The 24,245-nt window shown below is 45.5% G+C and overlaps 1 protein-coding gene across 1 annotated transcript; it reads left to right on the forward strand.

Annotated features, from left to right (window-relative positions):
* The first annotated feature begins 11,121 nt into the window (after nt 1-11,121).
* On the forward strand, nt 11,122-23,848 carry mpp3a (MAGUK p55 scaffold protein 3a). Its single transcript, XM_071912577.2, has 18 exons — nt 11,122-11,158; nt 11,352-11,470; nt 12,318-12,395; nt 12,795-12,875; nt 13,604-13,741; nt 13,980-14,061; nt 14,996-15,081; nt 15,758-15,832; nt 16,293-16,489; nt 17,342-17,406; nt 18,543-18,563; nt 19,751-19,792; nt 22,059-22,214; nt 22,437-22,517; nt 22,611-22,704; nt 22,809-22,917; nt 23,205-23,333; nt 23,669-23,848. Exons 1-18 carry the CDS (start codon nt 11,122-11,124, stop codon nt 23,846-23,848), a joined length of 1,770 nt encoding a protein of 589 aa, XP_071768678.1.
* The last annotated feature ends 397 nt before the right edge of the window (nt 23,849-24,245 follow it).

Here is a 24,245-nt window from a genome sequence, read left to right on the forward strand (position 1 = left end):
AAATAGATGAAGTAGAATCTACCCACACTGTATATATAGCGTATATACAATAAAAGAAAAGAAAACTACTACCAATTTCTCTACAAAGGAAAGTGTTTGTGGATTTGTAGCTGTGCCTGTAGCGTGTGTATGGTAAAGCTGCTGAAACCTAGCTGATCCCAAGCACACTCTGTCTGCAGTCAGTCTTGTCTGCTCTCATTTATCTATTTATCTGCCTGTTTTTGTTTACCTTGTCTGAACCAGTAAGTCATGCAGTTCTTGGTGGGTGGGGGCTTTGGTGAGAAACTGAGTCATGCTCACTTTAGGGGCCTTTTTTTAGGCTACTATGTGTCACAAACACCTCTTCTGCTGCATTTGTGGAATAAAGTGATATGGGCTGTTACTCTACTGTACTGTAATTGGCCGTTTGGTTCCTGCAGTTTGCATCCCCTGTACATATATATATATATATATATATATATACATATATATATATATATATGATGCTATGTACTTATCACACTAGATCTACTGTCTTGTTCAGAGTAGATCTGCAAAAGACACTGAATCTCAGCATTTAAGCCACACAGAATGCGAGGACAGCTGATATCAGGCAATACAGAGTTTATAGCAAAGGTGTCTAAAGTGGGACACATGTCAAAATATTTTTAGCTTGCAATGGTTGATATGAAATCAATCAATATTTTGTCAATAAAGTGGTATGGCCCAAGCTGACACTTCTATTCCAGAGCGACTTACAGATACAGTTAGTGAGCAGATAGGGGTTCAGTGTCTTGCTCAAGGACACAGAGTCAGGTCACATGACTGGTGATGGTCACAGTGGCTGCTGCTGTGGTCAAACCTGTGACTTTCCCCCCATGAAGGGACGGTCTGTCTAACCACCAGGCCTCCCGGCCACCAGAGAAAATATCTTGAGGATATCAGCTCTAAGATTATCCATTTATCAGTTCTATAAATAATCAATGTCTAATAGCACAGGCATTTTGGGCCCACCATCCATGTTTTGTTTTGGCACTTGGCTCACCATGAGAAAAAGTTTGGCCATGTCTGACATGTACTGTAGTTTCCATAGTGAGTAAAATGCTTAGTTTCCTTATTCTGTGATAGTATATCTATAGCACATCACAGAATAATGACTCAAAGCATTTCCACAGAATGTATAGAATGTGTATGTACTAATATGTATTATCTGATTTCAGCTGTCCATTTTAAAGAGACACCAACAGGTACAATAGTTGCACACACAGACGAATGTCCAGAAATTGTGATGCTCGATATGTGTGTGCAAAAAAGAAAAACTGAGATATTTACGTAATATAACATTTTATCTACAGTTTGAGTATTGCAATACTGTTTAGCACAAAGTTATTAAACTCAAAAAATAGCATTTCATGACATTTCTGCTTTGTTATACAGCATACAGGGGAATGAAAAGAGAGATGCAAGAGAGGGAATGGACGTTAATGAGGAAGTCTTGACCTCAACTACTGTAGTTTCCATAGTGAGTAAAAATGCTTGGTTTCCTTATTGTATTGTATGTGCACTTTACAACATTTGTTTTGAAAAGTGCTATACAAATAGTGTATTGTTATAAGCAGTATTAGTATTCAGTGATATAGCATGCACAGTATATCAGCTCTATAGTACACCACAGAATACTGAGTCAAAGCATTTCCACAGACTCTACAGTGTGTGTCCTATTATCTGATCGCAGCTCTGGCCATGCGGTCCCTGCGGAGCAGTCGGAGCACACGCAGACCCAGTTTGTGGGGTCAAGAGACATCCTGGACCTCCTGCCCCGCCCCAAAATGTGTACATCAGGCCAGCCATCGCCGCTCCCTAGAGGAGGGAGGAGGTTAGCAGATGCCTCTGAATCAATTTGGCCAAAGACCCATAACGACCTCTGCTGTAATTAATGGGAGTGTTTGGAGTGTAGGACACACCCCCACACCCCCTCTGCCCAGCTGACCACGCAGAGATCACCGCTGTCACTGCACTGTCACCCACACTTGTAACAGATCATGACTGGAAATGGTGGTGTGTATGTGTGTGTGTGTGTGTGTGTGTGCGCAGATGTGTCTGTTTGCACCAGTCCATTTATACGTGTATATATGCTCACATGATGCAACAATCTAAAGAGATGTGAAATCTAACTTGCAGTGATAGAAATATGGCATTATGTGATGTAGTGGCAAATAAAAAGATGGATAAACTGTAAGAGCTCCAGTTGGTGGTCATCATTAGTCAAATAACCACCAGTATAAACAAAAATCAATTATATGAAATTATATTTTCATAAAAAAGCGATAATTTCTGTTTTTCTCCTTAATACATGCTATCTTTGATACTCCTTACTACCACATATACTATGAATTTATATCATACTCATACTTATTTATGTCATGTTATTTATGTTTGTTTTACTTGAGGTTTGAGGCCAAAGCCTTTTTTATCAATAATAAAATATGTTTTGAAGTCATTTTGAGGCGTCTTGGTGGTGAAGGTGTATACAGTGTGCTAAGCATTGCAATACTCAAAATGTAGAAAAAAATTGATTTTTTTGCCTAACCCCTGTTGTTCATTTGTACCTGTTAGTGTCTCTGTGAAAGTAAACACTGTAATGAACCGTGAGCGTGTTATCTCTAGGATTTCGGACAGTTAATTGAATGTTTTTTGTTTGAAGATGTTCATCCGGAAGTTTGCTTTAACCTTTACTCCCAGATAATAACTGCTAACAATAGTATACACAGTAGTATTCACAGGCCCAGCTCCCTGACATATACTGTATAACCCTGGGTGTCACAGTGTCCACAAAGCCAGTCAGCCACCTCATCATCAACAGACCAGCTTGGAACATTGTCTTTCTTCTTTTACCTTTTATTCGACACTTGCTTGTGTCACACACATCAGTACTGTGCAACACAAATTAACAACATATGTGACTTCTCTTTTAATTCGCTTTAATTGAATGAAAACTAATTGAATGAAAACTCAAGGCGGGCGTCTGCGTGTACGGGGGCGTGTTTGTCTGTGCGGATCACTTCTTCATACCCCCAGGACCCAAGGGTGGTGGTGGTGGGGGGGGGGGGGGGGGTCCCTTAACACAAAGGCAAACTGGCAACACCCCAATTACCATGTGAATGAGGGGGGGGGGCTTCATTCAGATGCTGTGTGTCCTCTGTGTGAGCTACATGCAGGCAGACAAAGAGCGAGCAGCCGCTATGTAGCTGGATAGGCTGCCACAACTGTCTGACTCAGGGAGGGGGGGGAGGGGATCTCTCTCCCTCTCCTTCTCTCTCCCTCTCTCTCTCTCTCTCTCTCTCTCTCTCTCTTTCCCCTATCAAAGTCAGCCTATCAGATGCTTTTAGCCACCTTACAGGCCAGAGGGGGGAATCAAACCAAGACAGAAGAATAAGGGGGCAAAAGGCTTCGATTCAAACAGCCGTGATCGTATCTACAGTATTATGTACATGGAGAGCAATACAAGATCTCAGCTTTCAGCTGCGGTCTTCACCCACTGATGTTGTGGACAGAGAGAGAGAGCATGAGAGATGTAAAGGGAGGGAGGGAGGGGGGTACGGGGAGGGGCTGAGAGAGGCAGAGAGAGAGAGAGAGACAGAGAGAGGGAGAGAGAGAGAGGGGAAGAGGCGGACACTCAGTAGCAGCAGGTTTGTGAGAGCAGCAGCCGGAGGAGGAGGAGGAAGGAGGAAGGAGGAGGAGGAAGAATCAGAGCGAAAGAAACAGTGTGGCTGCAGTCAGGAGGGACACACACACACACACACACACACACTGAGAGGGAGAGAGAGAGAGAGAGAGAGAGAGAGGAGGAGAGACAGAGAGAGAAGGTAAGAAGGCAAATGCTATCCTGTACATTTCTGTCCCCGTTTTGTCGGCCTAACGCCTCTCTTATTTCCAGCAGGATGCGGGGGGGGGGATGCTCTGCTATCTGGTGTGTGTTGTGTTGTTGTTTTTTTTCCCTCTGTCTGCCAGCTGACGACATGCTGTATGTGGGGAGAGTACAGCGCCGTAGCACTGCAGAGTGATGCAGAGAGATGGAGGAAAGGGAAGGAGGGAGGGAGGGAGGGAGGGACGGAGGGAGCGGCAGCATTCTGCTCCACAGACACGAGGAAGTGAGGATAGACAGAGAGAGAAGAGAGAAGAGAGAGCGGAGGGGAAAACAGAAACACAGAGGGGGACAACAGACATCTGAATTGGCTGGCTGTGCTTTTCTGTGTGCTGTGTGGCGGTGAGGAGGCAGTGAGGGGGTGGAGGGGGGTGGGGGGGGGTGCTGCTGCTATTTGAGCGGCACTGCGCGGGGAGCGTGTCAGCTGTCAACACCGGGGGCTTTCCTCCATGTTGGAATTGATATACGATAAGTTTGCATCTGACCACGGCATCTCCTTCCTTATGAGACGAGATGCTGATGATGTGCGGCTTTGTGGGGGCATCTGTGTGCGTCTGTATGTGTGTGTGTGTGTGTGTGTCCAGTGTGGGAGTGTGTGTGTGTTCATGTCACATCTGAGATTCCCCTACGATGAGGTGTAGCTTTTGGTGTTTTGCCATCATCCTTGGCTCGGCTGGCGGAAATTATAGCGAAAAGAGAGAGGTTGGGGTAATCTGTCTCTCTTGCACTGTGTGTGTGTTTGTGTGTGTGTGTGTGTGTGTGTGTGTGTGTGTGTGTGTGTGAAAGGCATGTTGGACGCTGGCCAAACATGCTTAGCTTTGCCTCCCATTACTGTCAGGGCAGTGGATTAGCTGTGTGTGTGCCATGTTCATCCTAGAGCAGGTGAGGAGTCAAGCCAAGATGCTTCACTAAGTACTGACCAAGGCCATTCACTCTCAGCTGTGTGTGTGTGTGTGTGTCATAAGTATCATAAAAGCTTCATATAGATATTCCCATAGATATCCCAGCCACATGTGTGTTGTGTTTGTCTGTGTTGCACATGCAGAACGCACATGCACAAAATGTTCATGCCCCCACACACACACTCACTCTGCTGTTGTAGAGCATGAAGCTGCAGTGCTAAATACTCATACTCCCCTTCTGGTCTTGGCGTCGGTCCTCTCTGGTTAACATTTGGTTCAAATTCATCACTTCCACCATTTGGTGCCTGATTCAGAAATGAGATCTACCAGCATATTGTTAAAGCACGCAGCTCAGAATGAGAGTGTGTGGCGATGAAAGTGGGACAGGAGCAGGGTCGACCCTCGTCATCTGGCAAAGTGAACGATGCAGCCCTCTAAAAGACAACCTGCTCAGAACAGCTTGACCAGACATTTGTTGTTTGGCTTCTGGCTGCCAAGGCGTTCTCACAGCATAGTAGACAATGCATTTTCATAAAGAGCTGTTATATTCGAGGGGGTGTTTCGAATGATCTCTATACCCACACAGGCATCATTATAACCATTCCAAATAGCACAGTTTGTGTTGTAACATCTTTATACATATTTTCGCACCGGATAAACAAGACACAGCAGTATGTCTTGCCTTCATACCTAATGGAAACACAGTGAGCGTGGAAAGGAGGCCTTTTTAAGAATGACCTTGGCTTCTGCTGGGGCTTCCAGCTGATAAATCTCAAGAGACTAATACACTCAATGCTGTCTGTGTCTGTGTTTATGTCTCGGTGTGTGCGCATGTGTGTGTCTGTGTGTGTGTGTGCCCCTTTTTGTGTCTGAGCATTCAAAAAATACTAACCGCGTCCCGTCCCAGTGCAGATTTTTACAGAAAACGACGACAACAGCAGCACAGACCAAAAAAAAACAACGGCATTCCTTGAGGAGAGAGGAAAACTCTCACGCAGCCGGGGTTTATCAATCCCGGCTCAGCGGCAGCATACGGTAGCTGCTCTGTAGCACCCTAAGGAGCTCATATGACTGCAGTCTTGGTGGCGAAGCGTCAAAGAGAGTCCGGGAGGCCTTATGAAACTCTTGGCAGTGTGTGTTGATAGCTGTGAGGGCCCGCTGTCTCCGGCCATAACCACTGGACCGTGTTCAGTTATGTCCTGCTAAACCTACTGACGTCACGACAGAGAGCAAGGGAAGTCATGGGCCTGTGTGTGTGTGTGTGTGTGTGTGTGTGTGAGTGTGAGAGAGAGAAGAGGGTGAAGCAGGGATGGAGCGAAGGAATGTGGATAGATGACAGAAACAAAGGGGCAAAAGGAAAGAAAGAGTGAGAAGGATGTAGTGGGAAGGGAACAGAGCCAGGATGTCTGAGTTTGTGTGTGTGTGTGTGTGTGTGTGTGTGTGTGTGTGTGTGTGTGTGCAGTTATGCCTCTGACTCTCATAGTATAGGCCGCTCCTGTCCTTTTTGAGTGCAGCAGTGTCTGCACATTTGCGTCCAAAATGTAAGCATTTGTTTATGAACGAGTGCATGCACATGTCCATAAATAAGACTGTGTATCCATTTGCTCGTTATCTTCAGGTTCGATCTCCTGTCTAACAAAGGGTCACAGTAATGTAATGATGGCTGAGCCGCCACAGTGACAGCGATCTGCATTTTAACTAATGCGTCTGGATGGATGCTCGGCGGCGGGGGCTGTTATCTGATCAGCTGACTCCTGAGGCTTTTGCGTGACCTCACTGGGGCTCCATCGTGTTTGTATGATCCGCAGCTAAGCTCTTAACTAGATTTCAACCGAAAAAACGTCATTTTCACTGGAGACGAAACGCTAAGTGTGATGTCTGAGTCTATTTCTGGATCGGTGACGTTGGGTGATTTGATGATTAGTTGTGTTTTTGTGGCGATGCTGGATGTGAGGCAGCATGGAATCTGGTGCGGGTTTGCAGAACAAAAATCGAGCTCTTTCAAGGCCTGTTTTGCACACTATAATGAGAATGAACTAGTATCGGTTTCTGCAATCTTTCGTCGTAAAGCCAGAGGTCAGGAAAAAGAGAATGCGGTGAATGAAATATTTTATTAATTTATCTGTAGTCTCTGGCCAGATTTCAGTCATGGCTTCCTAAAATTAAAAGCAAATATTGAAAACACAACCACAGGACAACAATAAGACAGATACACAGCATGTAACAGGGTAACACTTTAGTAGATATTAAAATGAATAGATACACTCACTGGAAAGAAGCACACAGACCATGATGCATATTGTGAGAGGTTCAATGGCGTACGCATACCGGGCCTGTTATGGCTATGGTACAGTATCAGTTTACCATTAGAATATGGAGCAGGTGTGTGTGTCATCCCTACCAGCGCACACTGACCACAACAAAATATGCTTGAATACTATACATATAAACATATAAACATACCGTAGTGCTCCAGTGTGGGTACGACATTGTGTAGTTATGTGGTGAAAACATCAAAACAGCCTCTGATCTTATTATCCCACAGTTACATCACACAGTTTTGTCTCCTAGTCACTCTCCCACTCACTCTTGCCTCACTCCGCCCCCCTCCTTCCCATGATCCTCTAACCCCCATGGGTGCTACTTGGAGGTGCTCCCATGATGTCTCTCTCTGATGACCTCACCCCTCGGCTGTGAAAGCAGCTCCGCGGATGATGTCATCCTCCCAGGACTGTTACTGAACTGTTGCAGAGGGAGACTGTGTTATGCACCACGCTCCTTTGATTGTTTAAAAGCTGCAATTTCCAGACACGTCCATCATCAGTTCAATTATTCAGCAAAGCATCAATTAGCTGCAGTTTTCAGCTAATTAATCTTACATAGCTGAACTTATTTTTTCTGCTTAAATGGCTTTTGTTTTCTTTGTGCTGATTTTGACAGCATCAGTGGTTACAATAACAAAGGGGCTAATGATGAAGTAGTGAGAGATACCAAGGAGGATGATGCTGCTGATGCTGATGGTGATGATGATGATGATGATGATGACATCTTCTTTCACCATTTTGCCCAGTGAGACTCTCCAGTCGTGTTGCCCACTGTGATTGGCTGGTCAAGCAACATGCCTGTCACCTGTCTGCTACACACACACACACGCACATGCACACGCACACACACACACACACACACACACACACACACACACAATCTCTCTCTCTCTCTCTCTCTCTCTCTCTCTCTCTCTCTCTCACACACACACACACACACACACACACACACACTGTAACTGAAACTACATTTGTAAAAATATTTGTAAAAATAAAAACTAAACTAAAACTTCCAAACACACTCTGAAAACTAATTAAAACTAAACTGAAATTGAGATTAAAAAAAAAAAAAAAAATTGAAAATGAGATAAAAATAAAAACAAGACAAAAAAAATCCCAAACTATAACAACCCTGTATCACTTTACTGCTACCTAACCAGTCACATCATGTCTTTAATATAACTCTATTCTTTGCACAGAGGGAGACATAAAATTTTCATCCAGCATTTATTCTCCCCATCTACCAGTTCTGTCTTTCAAGAGATGGGAGGAAGGCAATGGGAGAAAAAAAATTAAAGGGTTTCACTGCCAATGATGATTGTTGGTGACATAAAATTCACTAGTGAAATGAATCTTACTGATATACATCCTCTGTCAGGTATGCTGTCAGTGTAGTGTTTTGGTGAGAGTGTGAGACAGCTACTCCATCATTCCCACAGAAGCATAGCCTTGATGTCGACTTTTTCCCCCCCTTTCTGAGTTATATATAGTTGGGTTAGGAAGAAAATCCTTGCTGCCACACTTGAGAATAAAGAGACTGTCTCTTGTGCTGCTCCCACTGAATTAAAAAAAAAAACGCCTCCTCCCTCCCCCTGCTCCTGTCGCTCCTCTCCTCTCCATCCCTCCGTCTCTCTCACTCTGTAATATTCTCTCTGTTCATTATTCATGAGCTCATTGCTGTCTCTGCTGAAGTTAATCTTATTCTGATTATGTACCATCACAGCACACGGACGGATAGGTTGGAAAAATACGTTGGGTGAGGAGGAGAGAACATATACCTTAGCTTATCAGTCTATGGCTCCAGTGAAGAGGCATTGTAGCTATAATGATGGTCTCTCTGTCTAAAACTATCTATCTCAAGAGATGTTGTTAAGGCCAAATGCAGTATAGATACTTCTGGGTTATAGCTAACACACTTCCAGCTTCTCATTAAGCCTGAAAGATGACAAAAGTCTTGCTATTTTACAGTCTTTTAACAGTGGAAACAGCCAAGTATGTAAGTCACCTTTACGAAAAAGAACTATAATAATCCAAACATTTTAGAAGGATGCTACAAATATCACAGCAAGTCCCTATAGAAATGTTATGGTATTATTTTAGTGAAACCATAAGAGATAATAAAGATCATCACTTATGAAAAGGTCACTTTAAACTCACTCCCTATAGGAATCTTATAGCAATATTATAGTGATATTTCAGTCAGCATAGGTTGGCTCATGAACAGGCTCACAAAAATACAAAATAAATGCTTCGATTTTGTTTAACTGCAGTGTAAAAATGCATGCTTTGAATGAGAATTTCCAAGCAAGAATTTCCACTAAGTGAAAACTATAATTCTATAATAATTCTCTGCTATAATTCAAGTTAGTACCAAATGGGTACTAACATCTGGGCCCTGAATTATGCTTTAGGACCCAGATGATCAGTCAGAATTGATAAGTGAATAGTAGGCTACTGATCTTGCCCTGTACGACATGAGTTCAGTTTTGTTTTGTTCCATTGTTTTGTTGTGGCAGCTGTGTTTCATGATGTGAGTTCTCCCAGCCTGGCAGAAGTGACAAACTGAGGAGTTGAGGATTCAGACAGCGCCGCTTCATTCATGTCTCCTCTCCTCTGTCCTCATTCCATCCTCTGACGCTTTACTCACAGCACTGCTTGTTGTTGTTGTTGTTGTGGTTGAGGTTGATCTTAGAGAACATAAAAAATACAGTTCTGCCAGATACTATAATAACATGTCAAAAATGTAATGAAATGTTGCTCTAAATGAGTCGGAAATGTTATGAAACATCTTAATGTACAGTAACAGTAAAACAACAGTTATTTAATGCTCACAATAGTTTGAAGGTTTTATTTTTGACCCATTTAAAGTGACAGTTTATTACAATTTGACCAACTATTACAGCCAGCAGCTATTACATTGTCAATTGCTACATGCCTGACTGTCTCTACATCATGTTGTGTATTGCAGCTTTAAATACTGCACTGCAGTTACTTGTTGGTTTCAACAGGCTCCATACTGCTGCTCTGTCCTCTGCTCATAGTGTGACATGACATACTGTACTGTAGTCCTGGTGGGTTACGTCATCGACTCGTGTTTCTGGTGTAAACGCTATAGGTACTTCCCCCCCGTGGGAGGAGGGATGGAGGGTGTAAAGTGGAGTGACAGGGGTATTGATCGGTGAGGGCTGGGATAAGGCTGCAGTCTGTCCATTACTCCTGCCTGCTGTATCCCCGAGTTACCTCAGCCGGGAAGAGAAGGGGGGGGGGGGGGGGGCATGCTGATGCACTGATGGGAATCTGACCGTATATATGGCCATATAGATATTGATGCTGTGCATTGTTTGCTGGACTGTAGCGCTGTCAATTAGTTTAGTACAGGAAGTATATAAGAGCATATTTATGATTTCTTGAATGGGGAAATGCACAAATTTCTTTACCACAGCCACTCGTTCAATAGACATCACTCCTCCCCAGCAGAAAGAGGAAGTCAATGTTTTGCATGTGGATTTATTGATATTATGAGTTAAGGGGTGGAGTGAAAAAGAAAGATTTGGCACACAACACACATAATGACAAATAAATGGGTTGTCAGTCATCTGGAAACCCCATTTCATCTTAAAGAAGGCCTCCTTTCCTCCCTATCTGTGTTCACTTAGCCTTTCCATTAGTTATCGAGATGAGACATAATGCTGTAGTATTTCATACAGCTTTGTTTACATGGTGCCACAAACACAGAGCAGAGAGGGCAGGGTGCAAGTCAATGTGATTAATAGTGCCGGCATTGAGTGTTTATCTTACTAATACAATTGTATAATGCAAAGACACACATACGCACACATACACACACACACACACACACACACACACATACACAGGTGAAGTAACTGCACCAAAGAAAATGTAAAATGCAGTCCTCCCAGTGAAACCCTCATCATTTCTCTCTCTCTGTTTCTCTCTCTCTCTCTCCCAGGCTTCCCCTCCTCACTGACCCATGAAAGAAGCCATGCCGGTCCTCACAGCAGGAGCGGGTGAGATGAATTAATGCGCAGATGCTTGGATTTACACATTACACACACACATACATACTGCTTGAAGCTAGCTATGCTCCATCTGTTCATGAAAATGTACATGCTCTCCCCGTTTATGTTCCCCTCCATCCTCCTCCTCTCCTCTCCTCTCCTCTCCTCTCCTCTCCTCTCCTCTCTCTCCTCTCCTCTGTAGGGCTCCATGAAACTCTGGCCCTGCTGACGTCCCAGTTGCGTCCCGATGCCAATCACAAAGAGGACATGGTGTTCCTCAAAGATGTCTTCAGCGAGAGGAGCTTGGGATACCTCATGAAGGTGGGATCCAGGGCCACGTGGGTTTTTGCACACCAGTGTGTCATATATGCAATACTTACATTTACGTATGCAACTTTTTAATATGGCCGCAAAAGTGTTTCTTTGTTTGAAGGAGGAAAAGTGGATTTGACTATGCTAGCTGTGAGTCTTAAAGGAATACATCAAGTTTTTGGGAGATTGGCCCAACTTTTGCGTTGTGTGATGATGAGAACATAGACACCCAGATCACCCATGTGTCTCCAGTATTGCTTGTTCCAGCGCTCCATGCTAACACTTTGGCATACACTATGTTGAGTGATAGTAGGTGACTAGCATTATCCAAAGTAAGGAGACTGACCTTTTAGTGATAAGTGTTGTTCTTGTTAGTTTTCTTTTTTTATCATTATATGGCCTGTATATTCATCAAGTTTAAAAATGAAATTCAATATAGCTCATGTAGCCAGGTTTATTTTTGGAGCTATTTCAGGCGAGCAACCATGTATTCATCTACCATGCAGTCATTTTTAGCTGCACACAGTCTCCCATCACCCATCACCTTCACTTATTATGGAAACAGGGAAAGTACTCCCTGCAGCTCAAAATAGTGGGTTCTTTTTATATCGTTGTTTGTGTATATTTTACCGATCTCCCATGCAAAACTGCTAGACTTGGAAAGATATATACTTGCCATTTAATTTTAGAGCTGCTACAACTTCTTATTTTCTCACTTTTCAGATAATGCTAATCACCTGCTATCACTCAACACAGTGTATGCTAAAGTGTTAACAAGTCGACCAACAGGACAATCTCCAAAAAAAACTTGTGTATTCCCCTTCCTAAAATATACTGATGCTTTTTTTTGTTGCAGATCCATGAGAAGCTGAGACAGTATGAGAGACAGAGCCCAACACCTGTCCTCCACAGTGCCTCTTCTCTGGCTGAGGATGTAAGTTCAACACACACACACACACACACACACACACACACACCCTAAAATACTTTTCCGGTTGGGCACAGCAGTCAGTCACAATGAGTTAGCTCAGAGAGAGAGAAGCAATGCAGGTATCAAGAGTGAATTTTAATGTTCTCAAAGTGCTGAATCATCCCATTTCTCATCTAATGAAACTCCATATCCTGCTTCTCCCTCTCTCACTCACACCAGTTAGTGGGGGGAAAAATGCTGACCTTACTTATTTTCCTGTGTGTGTGTGTGTGTGTGTGTGTGTGTGTCTGTGTATCTGTCTGCAGCTATTATACAGTAAACTGCAGCATGCATTACGGTTACGCACATATACAGGTTCACTGCAGGTCACGGTTCAGTTCATGTTTGCGCTGTGATTGGCAGGTGGCAGAGGAACTGCAGAGTGGACCAATGAGCACAGAGGAGAAGGAGCTCCTACATCTGCTGACATCACCACATCTCAAGGTAAACACACTTTCAGCTCAGTTAAAAAACAAAAGTAGGACTGGTGATAGAAAGTTTGAAGTGCATCTACTACAATTAGAATTATATCCGTATCATGTAGGACTTTTGCACAAATTGGACTCCTTGAACTTATTTAAAAGAAGTGTGTTTCCATCATGCTTCCACTGCTTCCACACTAACAAAACTGCAAACTGTAAGATGATCTGAAAAGAGGATCTGACCCAGACACGCAGCTACCTGAGAAACCACACTGTTCTTCACAAATGGGTCAACAAGGAGGAGGGTCTGAACTCGGTGCACTTAGAGACGAGAAGCTTGTGTTTTTCATGTATCGTTGCTGTCCAGTGAAAACCTCATGTCTCCAAAACAACAACTTTTTGGGAACTAAGAAAAATAGCCTTGTTTTCATGCATTTTTTGTTTATCCAGTGGATTTTAAAAGGATTTCATAAGTCCGAGGGTGGTAGAATTTTCTGAACCCATAGAGGAGCATGAAATATGAGGATTGCCATTAAACACTTGAACCCAAACTTTTACTAATAAATACACATGTAGAGCGTTTAACACTGGCATACATGCATGCAGCCATTTTCTCTACCAGAGCTCAGTAGACATCAGACCGTAAAATCATTACTGATGCTGCTACATATAGATTCTGGCAGACATCAGGCTACTCTGTTTGTTCCCCCAGCATTACGATCTCAGCGCGTCCGTTTTCTTTCCCATCAGGCCGTTCTCTCGGTGCACGACACTGTGGCCCAGAAGAACTTTGACCCCGTGCTGCCGCCGCTGCCGGACGACTTTGAGGACGAGCTGGAGGAGGAGTCGGTGAAGATCGTCAGGCTGGTGAAGAACAAGGAGCCTCTGGTGAGCCGTGACAGAGAGGAGGAGAGACGGAAAAAAGAGGGACGAGTGGAAGTGAGGGTCAGAGAGAGGGAGACGGAGGATGGAGAGATTTTAAGTGGCATTAGGGAGGGAAAACAGAAGAGCCTGCGGGAAAGATGAGATGGGATGAGGGAGGGATTTGGAATATAAAGGGACTGAGGCCTCTGTTCTCTTTGGTTCATGATTATAATGAACTATAATCTCACTCTCTGTGCTGCAGGGGGCCACCATCAGACGCGACGAAGCCAGTGGGGCGGTGATCGTGGCTCGCATCATGAGGGGAGGTGCAGCCGACCGAAGTGGTAAATCACTGTGTTTTGACCCTATATTAACCTGTATGTCTGCTTCAAGATTACTTCAAGATTCAAGATTCAATTTCAAGATGCAAATGATTTTTACTGCAGTATCCTACGATGTGATTTCAAATGAAAACAAGGTTATAGATTTTACCAAAAAAATATAGACATATGTCTGGGAAAACAAAACAAACCCTGATCCATTAATGACAGTGAGATGAAAGCGACTGGGAGAGAGAGATGGATCGGCAACAGCAGCAGCAGCAGCCAGGCAGCAGGAAGAAAAAAAATGAGAGGGATTGTGGTGGATTTGTCATTCGTCTTTGAACCCCAAACCACTCTGCAAGGCAGGCTCAGTCCCCAGAGAGTCAATCACACATCATATAGACTCAGCAAAGATCAGTCCATGGATGTTACCATGGAAATACCAGCCACATGCAGTGGGGGGGGGGGATTGGAAACGTGCATGCTGGGAAAGTAAACCAATCAGTGTCCGTAGCCATGAATCATTTATGACTTCCTCTGTTTTGTTGCTGTGTCAAGTGAAGTAGATGGGATAAGCCTTGGTCGAATGTGGAGAACGGGACTTTCTCAGCCTGCATATAGATTTCAGAATTAGCCTCAATCTGTGTGTTCCTGGTAAATGCGTCTTGTATGTGTGTATGAACGTGTGGAGTAGTGTGTGTGCATATCATGCTCTCATACCTCTCTCTCCTCAGGGAAAAGCGTATTGATCTCTCCTCTCCCCGGCCTACGGTTTCATTGTTGTGACTGCAGTTAAATAGATCACAGCTGGGGAGAGCGGCTGCCGCTATGTGTCCCTGACAACAATATGCAACTGATAGATACCAAACACCCGTAGAGCTGTGTGAAGCCTCTGTCACTGATGTCTCTACACACTTACTGTCTGTCTTCATAGTATCTCTCCTCCTCCTGCCAGGTTTGGTCCATGTAGGAGATGAACTCAGGGAGGTCAACGGCGTCTCCATCATCCACAAGAGGCCCGATGAGATCAGCCAGCTGCTGGTAAGACAGACAGAACCGCTCTAGTTTTTAATGTGGAGGTTTAAAGGCATACTGGTATGGCTCGGGCAATATAGAAGTCTAGTGTCAAAAATGTATTCAACTGCAATAGTCAATTTTTCAAGATAGCATTATAATCAGTGATGTAGTGATAAATAAAAAGGTGGATGAACTATAACTTCCACTCTGTGATCACCTAACTAACCACCAATACGACCAAACATCAATTATATTTTTAGAAAAGCAAATGTATGTTTTTTTGCCCCTCAAGACCCCTCATATAGCATACATCAGTTTTATACTACACATTACGATGTATACTCTGAATTTATCCCAGAAATATTAATGTCAGCCTAAAAAGATTAGGTAAACTGAGTTTAGGTGGGCTTACCCTCCACTACATCCCTAGTTCTAATGTTACAGCCTACAACAACACTGAAAATACTATAAATGATAAATGAAGTGATCATTTTCACAGTTAGGTTTTCCTTTTGGACCATGATATAATTTAATCCTGACCTGATATGTTCTATCCATTGTTCGTCTCATTGAATTTGTAAGGAGTTTATAATCCATCTCAGTGTACCTTTAAGCTAAGAGTGTTGAAACTTTTTAGTGTTTGTCTTTAGTCTGAAGTCACACAACTCTCCCCTACTTCCTCTGTCTATTTGTGATCTAGTCCCAGTCCCAGGGCTCCATCACTCTCAAGATAATCCCTGCAATTAAAGAGGAGGACCGACTAAAGGAGAGCAAGGTGAGATGGAAGAATGAGGGTCTGAGCACGGAGAGGGAATAATGAGTATTCTGACGGTACAGGTATAAAATATATTCAGTGGCAGGTTATGGTAATGTGAGATTACAGTAATAGCAGGTGTTTTTCTGTGCATCAGTGTCGTCCCACGTGAATTATTCTCTTAAAGAAGTCAACAAATGCGTGACTGATGGTTAATTTTCTGACTATCACCATGTGCAAGGTTCATGTATGCAACCAAGGCATTTTAGTAGATTTATTTGGCCTTGGGGAAACTTAGCAGATGGACAGCTTTGTCCACTTTCATTTACAATAACAAACTTACAGATGTAAGAAATAGTTTTTTTAGGACAACATAATCCTTTATTCTCCATAATTCTCACCACAGTTTTCCCCTTTACTGCGACATGCTCCATCCCTCTCTGTGGTAGTTTGACTCAGCAGCCTGTATGTGTGCTTCCAGGTGTACATGAGGGCCTTATTTGACTACATCCCCTTGGAGGACAAGGCCACGCCCTGCCAAGAGGCGGGACTTCCCTTCAAACGGGGAGACATCCTGCAGGTGGTGACCCAGGACGACCCCACGTGGTGGCAGGCCAAGCGGGTGGGGGACAGCAACCTGCGGGCCGGGCTCATCCCCTCCAAACACTTCCAGGAGAGGTGAGAGCAGCCATGCATGCATTACTGTAGCAGAAGAAGGATTAAAGTGAACAACCTGTGGTATTCCATGCAAAACAGCGGATATGCTGTGTAAACAAACGGGAGCCAGGACTGAACGGTTCATCCGCACAGTGCCGATATCTATTTTATCCAGCATTTGCCACTCTGTAATCTGTTAAATCCATATTCATGTGTTCCACTTTGAGGGGTCAACTATGATTAGATGGAGTATCGGAGCAGCGCGGCAATATAAATCTAAACACAGCCTTGAATAGGCACACGCTGATTCTGTAAGTGTCATAATCCCTCAGTAAGATGATCTCAGCAGGCTGGGGGATCCATGCCAAACGCTGTAGCCTCTGTTGGATTAATAACTACGGCTGAAACACAGAGAAAGACACGGGTCAGAGGAATGACAAAGCTCTGAAGCACCAAAATGAGGTTTGTGTCCAGGCTTTGTAGGTATAAATGGGTGCTTACGATAAAAATAGCTCAGTTCAGTTGAAAGGTTCAGGCTGCGCACACAAAAATATAACAAGGAGGCCTCTGAATGGATGAAAAAAAAAACCACTTTTGAATGCATCAGCATGACTGAACAAAAGGAAGATCCAAGATGAAACAAACAATAAAACGTCTTGACAGATATCGCATAGCAGCCATGGGTCAGAGCGTTGTGTGTCCTTTTCTGTGTCTTTCATGTTTAAATCTGTTATTCCCCCTCCTTGACATTCCCTCCTTCCCTCTCTCTCTGTCTCTCTCTCACGATATATTTCTGACCTGATGGTTCTCTTGTTTCTGCCTCTATCTTTGGCTCTCTTCTTCTTCTTCTTCTTCTGCTGTACATTCTTCCAGACGGCTGGCCTACAGGATAAAAATGGGCACACTCCCGAATCCAAAATCCCCTAAAAAGCCTGTCTGTAAGTTCCCCTCTCTGCTTCACTTTCCCAGGCTCCCACTCCATCTTCAGCATTATTTCAGCCTTGTATTATAATGGTTCGCTATCACCATTCTCTGTCACTTTTTGATGTAGCGCTCGCCTTTCACTAGAGATAAACTCAGTCACTGTCACTGCAGGAGAATAATTTCTCCACTGGATGGATATAGCAATGTTTTCATTGACATTTATTGACCTTTTTTTTTTTTTTTGCTGCTAATTGGCATTCTCAGAGGCATTAGTATTCATTGTCCATTCCATGCATGCTGCCATGCAGACGTGTTTTTAAAAGGGATGAGAGAAAGAGAGAGAAAGAGAGCAGGAGAGGGAGAGAGAGAGAGAGAGAGAGATGGAGGGGCGCAGACAGGGAGGGAGGGATCACAGATATGAATTAATCTCTTTCATGTTTCGTCCATCTGGCCAGTGAGCACGCAGGCTGTGAATTCAGCTTAAGTGGAGCCAGACAGCACACAAACCAGCGCCCATTGAGAGAACAATGGCTTAACGATGCGTCGCGCCTCTCACTTTCTCACTTCCTCACGGCGATGCTATAGAGGCGCTGTGTGCATGGGAGGAGCCAGGTGAGCAGGTAATGCAGGCGGTGGCTCTTCGTGGCGTATAAGCTGCAAGCGATCCGATTAGTCCTGAGCCACGGGGGGGGGGGAGACAACAAGGGCTTAGCAACATGGCAGCAGGCCCTGCAACGCCGTACAGCGGCGGGCCTGCAGGGGGCTTCTCTGTCTCCTCCTCCTCCTCCATCTCTTCTGATTAAGTCCCCCGATCCCGGCAGGGGGTCCTGTCAGTGTGGGTCCTGTCAGTGTGGGTCCTGTCAGTGTGGGTCCCCCTGCGTCCCGTCAGTGATGTCATTGTGATGAGTGAAGAAGTCTCAGCTGACTTCAGAAAGAAGCAGTCTCTTTGTGTTTATAATCTACCAATCCTCTCTCTCCTGTACATTTCCAGTTCTCATTCTCATTCTGTCAGACTACACTGAGATTGGTTAGAGTTACACACTGTTGCTATATTGCTCTTAACTAATCCTAATACCTTTTACCTGATAACATGTTTTACACTCTCTTCTTCTTCTTTTTCCTTTTCTTTTTGTTGCATACTATATATCAGATGACCAAGGATGTGATAAAGGTGGGTACATATGGAGGCCATAGATGTGATTCATCCTCAATACACACACACACACAATGGGAAAATGTTCAAGGGAACTCTAAGCCTCAGTGTGTGTGTGTGTGTGTGTGTGTGTGTGTGTGTGTGTGTGTGTGTAAAGCCTGCATGTGTGCTAGAGGGGTGTGCTTTTGGGATTTCTACTGCTTCCAGCTTAATTCCTCCCCTCCTGCTGTTAGTATACCAGACCAGAATAAAGATTTTTTGCGTAGCTTGTGCTTGTGTGTATGTGTGTCTGTGTTTGTGTGTAGGTGTGTGTGTGTGTGTGTGTGTGTGTGTGTGTGTGTTGTGCCAGGCGATACGCAGGCAGAGCAGCATCCCTGGAGACTGTTGTCCAGCCAAGCAGAGGTTGTTAAAGATAGCAGTAGCCCGTCCTTTCTTTTGCGTCATCCTTAGTTCCTATTTTCTTTTGTTCTGTCTCTCTCTCTGCCGCAGTTTCAGCTGCTCTCTTTTTCTGTGCTATAGTATCTTTGTGTCATACTTTTTTTTTTTTTTTCACTCATCCTTGGTCTAACTGCACAGATCATCATACAATATGTAGAGTGAAAGCACAGACCTCAGAGATAGACAAGTGAAAAAAAAGACTCATATTTTCATTTTGTTTTGGATTTGCTGATTTTTGTAGGTTTCTAAATGTGAGGCAGTTACTGCATTGTACCTCAGCTGGACTTTGTGCATCTTTGGGGAGGCCAGGCTTGTTTACATGTCTGAGTGGGTCAAAGAGACCCGGGTCACAGCTGGCTCCTCTCCTCTCCTCTCCTCTCCTCTCCTCTCCTCTCCTCTCCTCTCCTCTCCTCTCCTCTCCTCTTCTCTTCTCTTCTCTTCTCTTCTCTTCTCTTCTCTCCTTTTCTCCTCTCCTCTCCTCTACAAAGCAGAAAGCTCTGTATCTGTGATGTCAGATCTCTTCATCATGGCTTCTACAGTGGCTGTGGCCTCCAACTGTGTTCCTCCATCAACCCCTGGCTGCCCCCCTCCTCCTCCCCCCTCTGCCCGCTGTCTGCCTGCCTGCTGCCTGTTCGCCCCGCCTGCCCCGCTCCGGTGCCCATGGCCCTCCCCTCTGTAACTCTTGACTCCCACCCCCCTGTTCCTTAACTCTTCCAGGTCTCTTACCCTGTGCTCACCCCCTCTTTTCCCTGCTTGCCTCCCTACAGAGGACTGTGACTGTGAGGGCTATTTCAATGGACAGTACATAGGTGAGAGCGTGCACATCTTTCTCCACCTCCTTCTCCCTTTCTGCTCTTTGCCTGCTGCAGCCTGGCTGTGCGCTGGTTCACTGGTCGCTTTGGGCTGGGGGTAAAAATGGCTGCCTTAAGGGTTGAGCTGGCCGGGGGGCCGGGGGCGAGGGATGAGAGGAGGGGCGAAGGTGTCGAGGGGTCAAGAGATGGGGTCAAAGCCCAGCACCGGAGGAGGGGACGGTTAATCAGAAAGGACGGACCCAGAACCCACGTTTTATTTTAGGCGAGGGAACGTAAAAGACGCACGCGCAGATGTGGAGAAGACTGATTGCACATTGCCCGCCATGCTGTTCGTACCAGACAAAAAAAGGAGAGTAATGGAGGGAGAAATGTGTAGGAAGTACGGTCTCTCACTTCTGCCGGTGCCAGTAACAGATCCGCCTCACCAGAGACTCCACTGCATAATTAGTGTTCACAGACAGTTCAAGGATGCGTGAGAGTGCCAGATATTACGATATATATAAATCTCAAGCCAACAAAACACCAAATTTAGACCTACCTGGTTTGCTTATTTTTTAGAGTGTAACTCGTAATTCGTAATGATTCTGTAAGATGTAAACACCTATAGGCAAATAATCATAAGGGAATTTTACCACAGAAAGAAACAAATGTCAGTGCTCGTTATTGCATTGGAATAAGTCATATTTCGTTGCCATAACAGGCTGATCTACTCAATCCAAATTGCAGTGGGAGGCATACGTCACCCCTTTATCCTCAACCCCCTTCTAACCTTCCACTGACCCCCCCTCCCCTCAGCCCTCCTCACCCCGACATGACCCCGACTCGCTCCCCTTCCCCACATCCTGCCAACCGCTGGAATGACGATGAGCACGAGGAGTGATCTAAACACAGCTCAAAGCTTACCAGCTCCCTCTCACGGTGACATGAAAAAAAAAAAAGCCGTATAAAGCTGTATGGAACATATGTGTATCTTCGTGTTAACGCTATGACTTCCAGTCAACCGGTCATGTTTACTGTGCATGACGCACTCTGCATAGAGCTGTAAAACCCTCAAACCCTCACCACCAGCCGCCATTCCATCCCCCTGCCCCCCTCCTCCCTCCCCGTCCCCCTACTAAGCAGTGTGTGGATCCTCCTAAACCTCCCCCCCCCCCCCCCCCCCTCCTGCATCTGACTGCCCTTGCTGCTGTGGCCGGTGCACCCCTTTTCCCCTTCCCCAACCCCACCCCACCCCACCCCACCCCCCCCACGAGGGCCCTGCTGCGTTGGACGCATTGCACACTCAACCAGGCACGTTTGCTGCTCGTTCACCCTGTGTGGAGGTGTGAGGCTGGGTTGTGTGATGCTCTAACGCCAGTTATAGTCTCTCCTAAGTGTAAAGCAGTGGCGCCCTCCTGTGGCCAGGTGTTTTCCTGGGAATTTTATTCAGGTACAGTTCCCGGCTTATTCCCTCTCAGGTACACACCACTGGCAGGGGGAACGGACAGGCCTGGCCGTGGGAGACCCTGATTTGCGGTCAGTCTGTTCCATTAACATGGCGTTCCCCAAGGCCAGGCTGTCCTGTCTGTCCTGCCTCAGCCCTGTAGCCTCTTTCAAAGCAGCATGCCTTGTTCGAACCAAATGTTGTCTACCTTGGGTCACTGGAATCTGTTTTGAACAGCAAAAATAGTCTTCAGAAGCCAAATTTTCAACTATCCTTTTTCAACTATTGGTTAAAGCAGAGCAGGGTCTGCATCATTCTCAGGCCTGGAGTAGATCACCTGTGTTTACTGAATGGTGCTGCCAAAACGTTGTTGGATATCAGCTGCATGTGATCAAGCTTTGTTTGACACATGACCTTAAATTGGCTTCAAGTTCAGCTAATATCTCACAATATCAGGTAGTCCATTTACACCGGAGATAAGAGTGCGTTATTCCCAAACCTGCAGTAATGGTCACACTATTCATAAAGGTTTAATGCATGATTATCATCGGGCTGGTCTTTAATTGATTGAAAAAAGGGTTTGGAAAAAGAAAAATTATATAATGTTCTGTGTTGACATTGTATTTTGATTGCATGATAAAATATTTGTGCATAACACTTATTATCTAATAATGACTTTTTTATCTGCAAAAAGAGACGATATCTACATCATGGCATGAGTAGAGCAGTGTACTCAAGTGTTATGTAATCCTATGAAAGCAATTTAATAGCCGGTAGCATCTGACCTTTGACCCTTTTTTTGTCTTCCCCTCTTCCCTCCCGTCCTCGGCCGTGCTGCAGCTGGTCTGCGGAGGAGTTTCCGGTTGAGTCGTAAGGACAGACAAGGATCCTCCGGCGAGGGCTCAGATCCTGGAGACTCCGATTTCCTGACCTATGAGGAGGTGACCCGCTACCAGCAGCGGCCCAATGAGAGGCCCCGCTTGGTGGTTCTGATTGGTAAGACCGAGGCACTGAACCTTTCTCCTATAACGATACTGACCCCTAGTGGGGGATAGTGTGTGTTGCAACACACTGATGAATGGCGTTTTCTACAAGTACTTCTACTAGAGGCTGTTTGCAATTACTGACAGCTCTTTCAACAAGATGATACATCTGTCATTCTTTATCGCTTCCTTTGATGCACTTTCTCTCTCTCCTTCAACACTCTCACACTTAAAGGTTCTCTTGGAGCACGCATCAATGAGCTGAAACAGAAGGTGATAGCCGAGAACCCACATCGCTACGCTGTGGCTGTCCCGCGTGAGTCAACATTTAAACACACACCTTACTTACTAATGGACCTGCACCGCAGCACACTGTGTAATCACATCAACTCCCGCTGCGTTCCCACAGATACCACCAGGCCTAAGAAACCTCATGAGAAGGAAGGCGTGGAGTACCACTTTGTCACCAAACAGCAATTTGATGCAGATGCTCTGAACAACAAGTGGGTTTCTACAGATACCATACTGCTCTTGTGTAAACATGAATTGCTTTGTTTCCTGCTGGACTGCGGGCCGGCCTGTTGATGGTTCTGTATTATGTTCCCAGGTTCATAGAGCATGGGGAATACAAGGAGAACCAGTATGGCACCAGTATAGAGGCTATCCGCTCCGTACAGGCCAAGAACAAGATGTGTCTAGTGGATGTGCAGCCTGAGGTAGGGGTCATGATCTACATGCAGCCACTGAGCGCATCATGTGTAGTGTAAAGTCACAGGTACCACAATCCAATATCATTACATGTTATGATTTATGGCTCCTGCAGGCTGTAGCACTTTGCCGTGTGCTTGAGCGGACGTGGGCAGGCAGTCGTATCAGATTTGCTCGCTATGTTGGAACCTGACATATCGGTGCTGACTTTGTCCTATCATATCTGCTTTCTGACCCCTGTTTGAGCCGTGTCCTGTGTTTGCTCTATTGTCTGCGAATCCTCCTTCGCCCCCAGGCTCTGAGGAGGCTGCGGACGGCAGAGTTCAAGCCCTACGTGATATTTGTCAAACCTCGTGTTCCCGAGAGCAGACGCCGCCGCAGTGCTGCCACCTCGCCAGGAGGGGGAGAGCATGGGCGCGTTACGGTGAGTGTCATCCACTCTCTTATGTGTGTGTGTGTGTGTTATGTGTGCACACGTGTCTCTGTCTAGTTCAAGTTTGTTTATTTATATAGCCCTTTATTACATGCATGTCTCAAAGCCCTTTACAGAGAATGAGCCAAACTCAATCTAACTGATCAACAATCAACCATAGAACTGAGTGATATAGGACAAACATCAGGAAAAGCACAAGAGCAAAAGCAGATTTTAGCAAGACATAACAGCCTACCTGCTCTACATAGCCTAACCTAGCTGGCACCACCAGCCTTAGACCCTCAATGCATACAATGCATACCCAACCTCCTCTCTCCCGTCAACAGGATGAGGACCTCCAGGAGATGCGTCAGTCAGCCATCCAGATCGATCAGCAGTACGGACACCTGGTGGACCGGGTCCTGATCAAGGAGGACTCAGCCAGCGCCTGCGCAGAACTGCGAGGTATTCTGGAACGGCTAGAGCGAGAGACCTTCTGGGTGCCTGTCAGCTGGGTGCGGACCTAAGCCACCCCCCCCCACCCCCACCCCCACCCCCCGCCCCTCCCTCCATACTTCCAGAGGAGCTTCACAGCCCCGCCCACCCCGACCCCGCACCCTCCCCAGACCTCTCTTGTGAAGCTGATCCCCTTCCCCCCGAGGCCTGCTGGCCAGCCTGGGGAGTCCGCTGAACTCCCCCCACCCGGACGGACGCAGGGCCAGTCAGGCAGCCATAAACTGAGGCGCGGAGGGGAGAGGAGGATTTATTTAAGCGAAGCCCGGAGGAATACCTCGGTGTCTGGGGCGTTCCAGCAGATCGACAGCTCTACTCGGCTCTCTCTTGGTTAACTGCCCAAGAACCACAGTCTTACTGTCACCTCCTCAAACGATTGCTTCTTTCTCATGTCATATTAATTCAGGTTCG

This window comes from Centroberyx gerrardi, chromosome 7 (assembly GCF_048128805.1).
Source record: "Centroberyx gerrardi isolate f3 chromosome 7, fCenGer3.hap1.cur.20231027, whole genome shotgun sequence".
Taxonomy (NCBI): Eukaryota; Metazoa; Chordata; class Actinopteri; order Beryciformes; family Berycidae; genus Centroberyx; species Centroberyx gerrardi.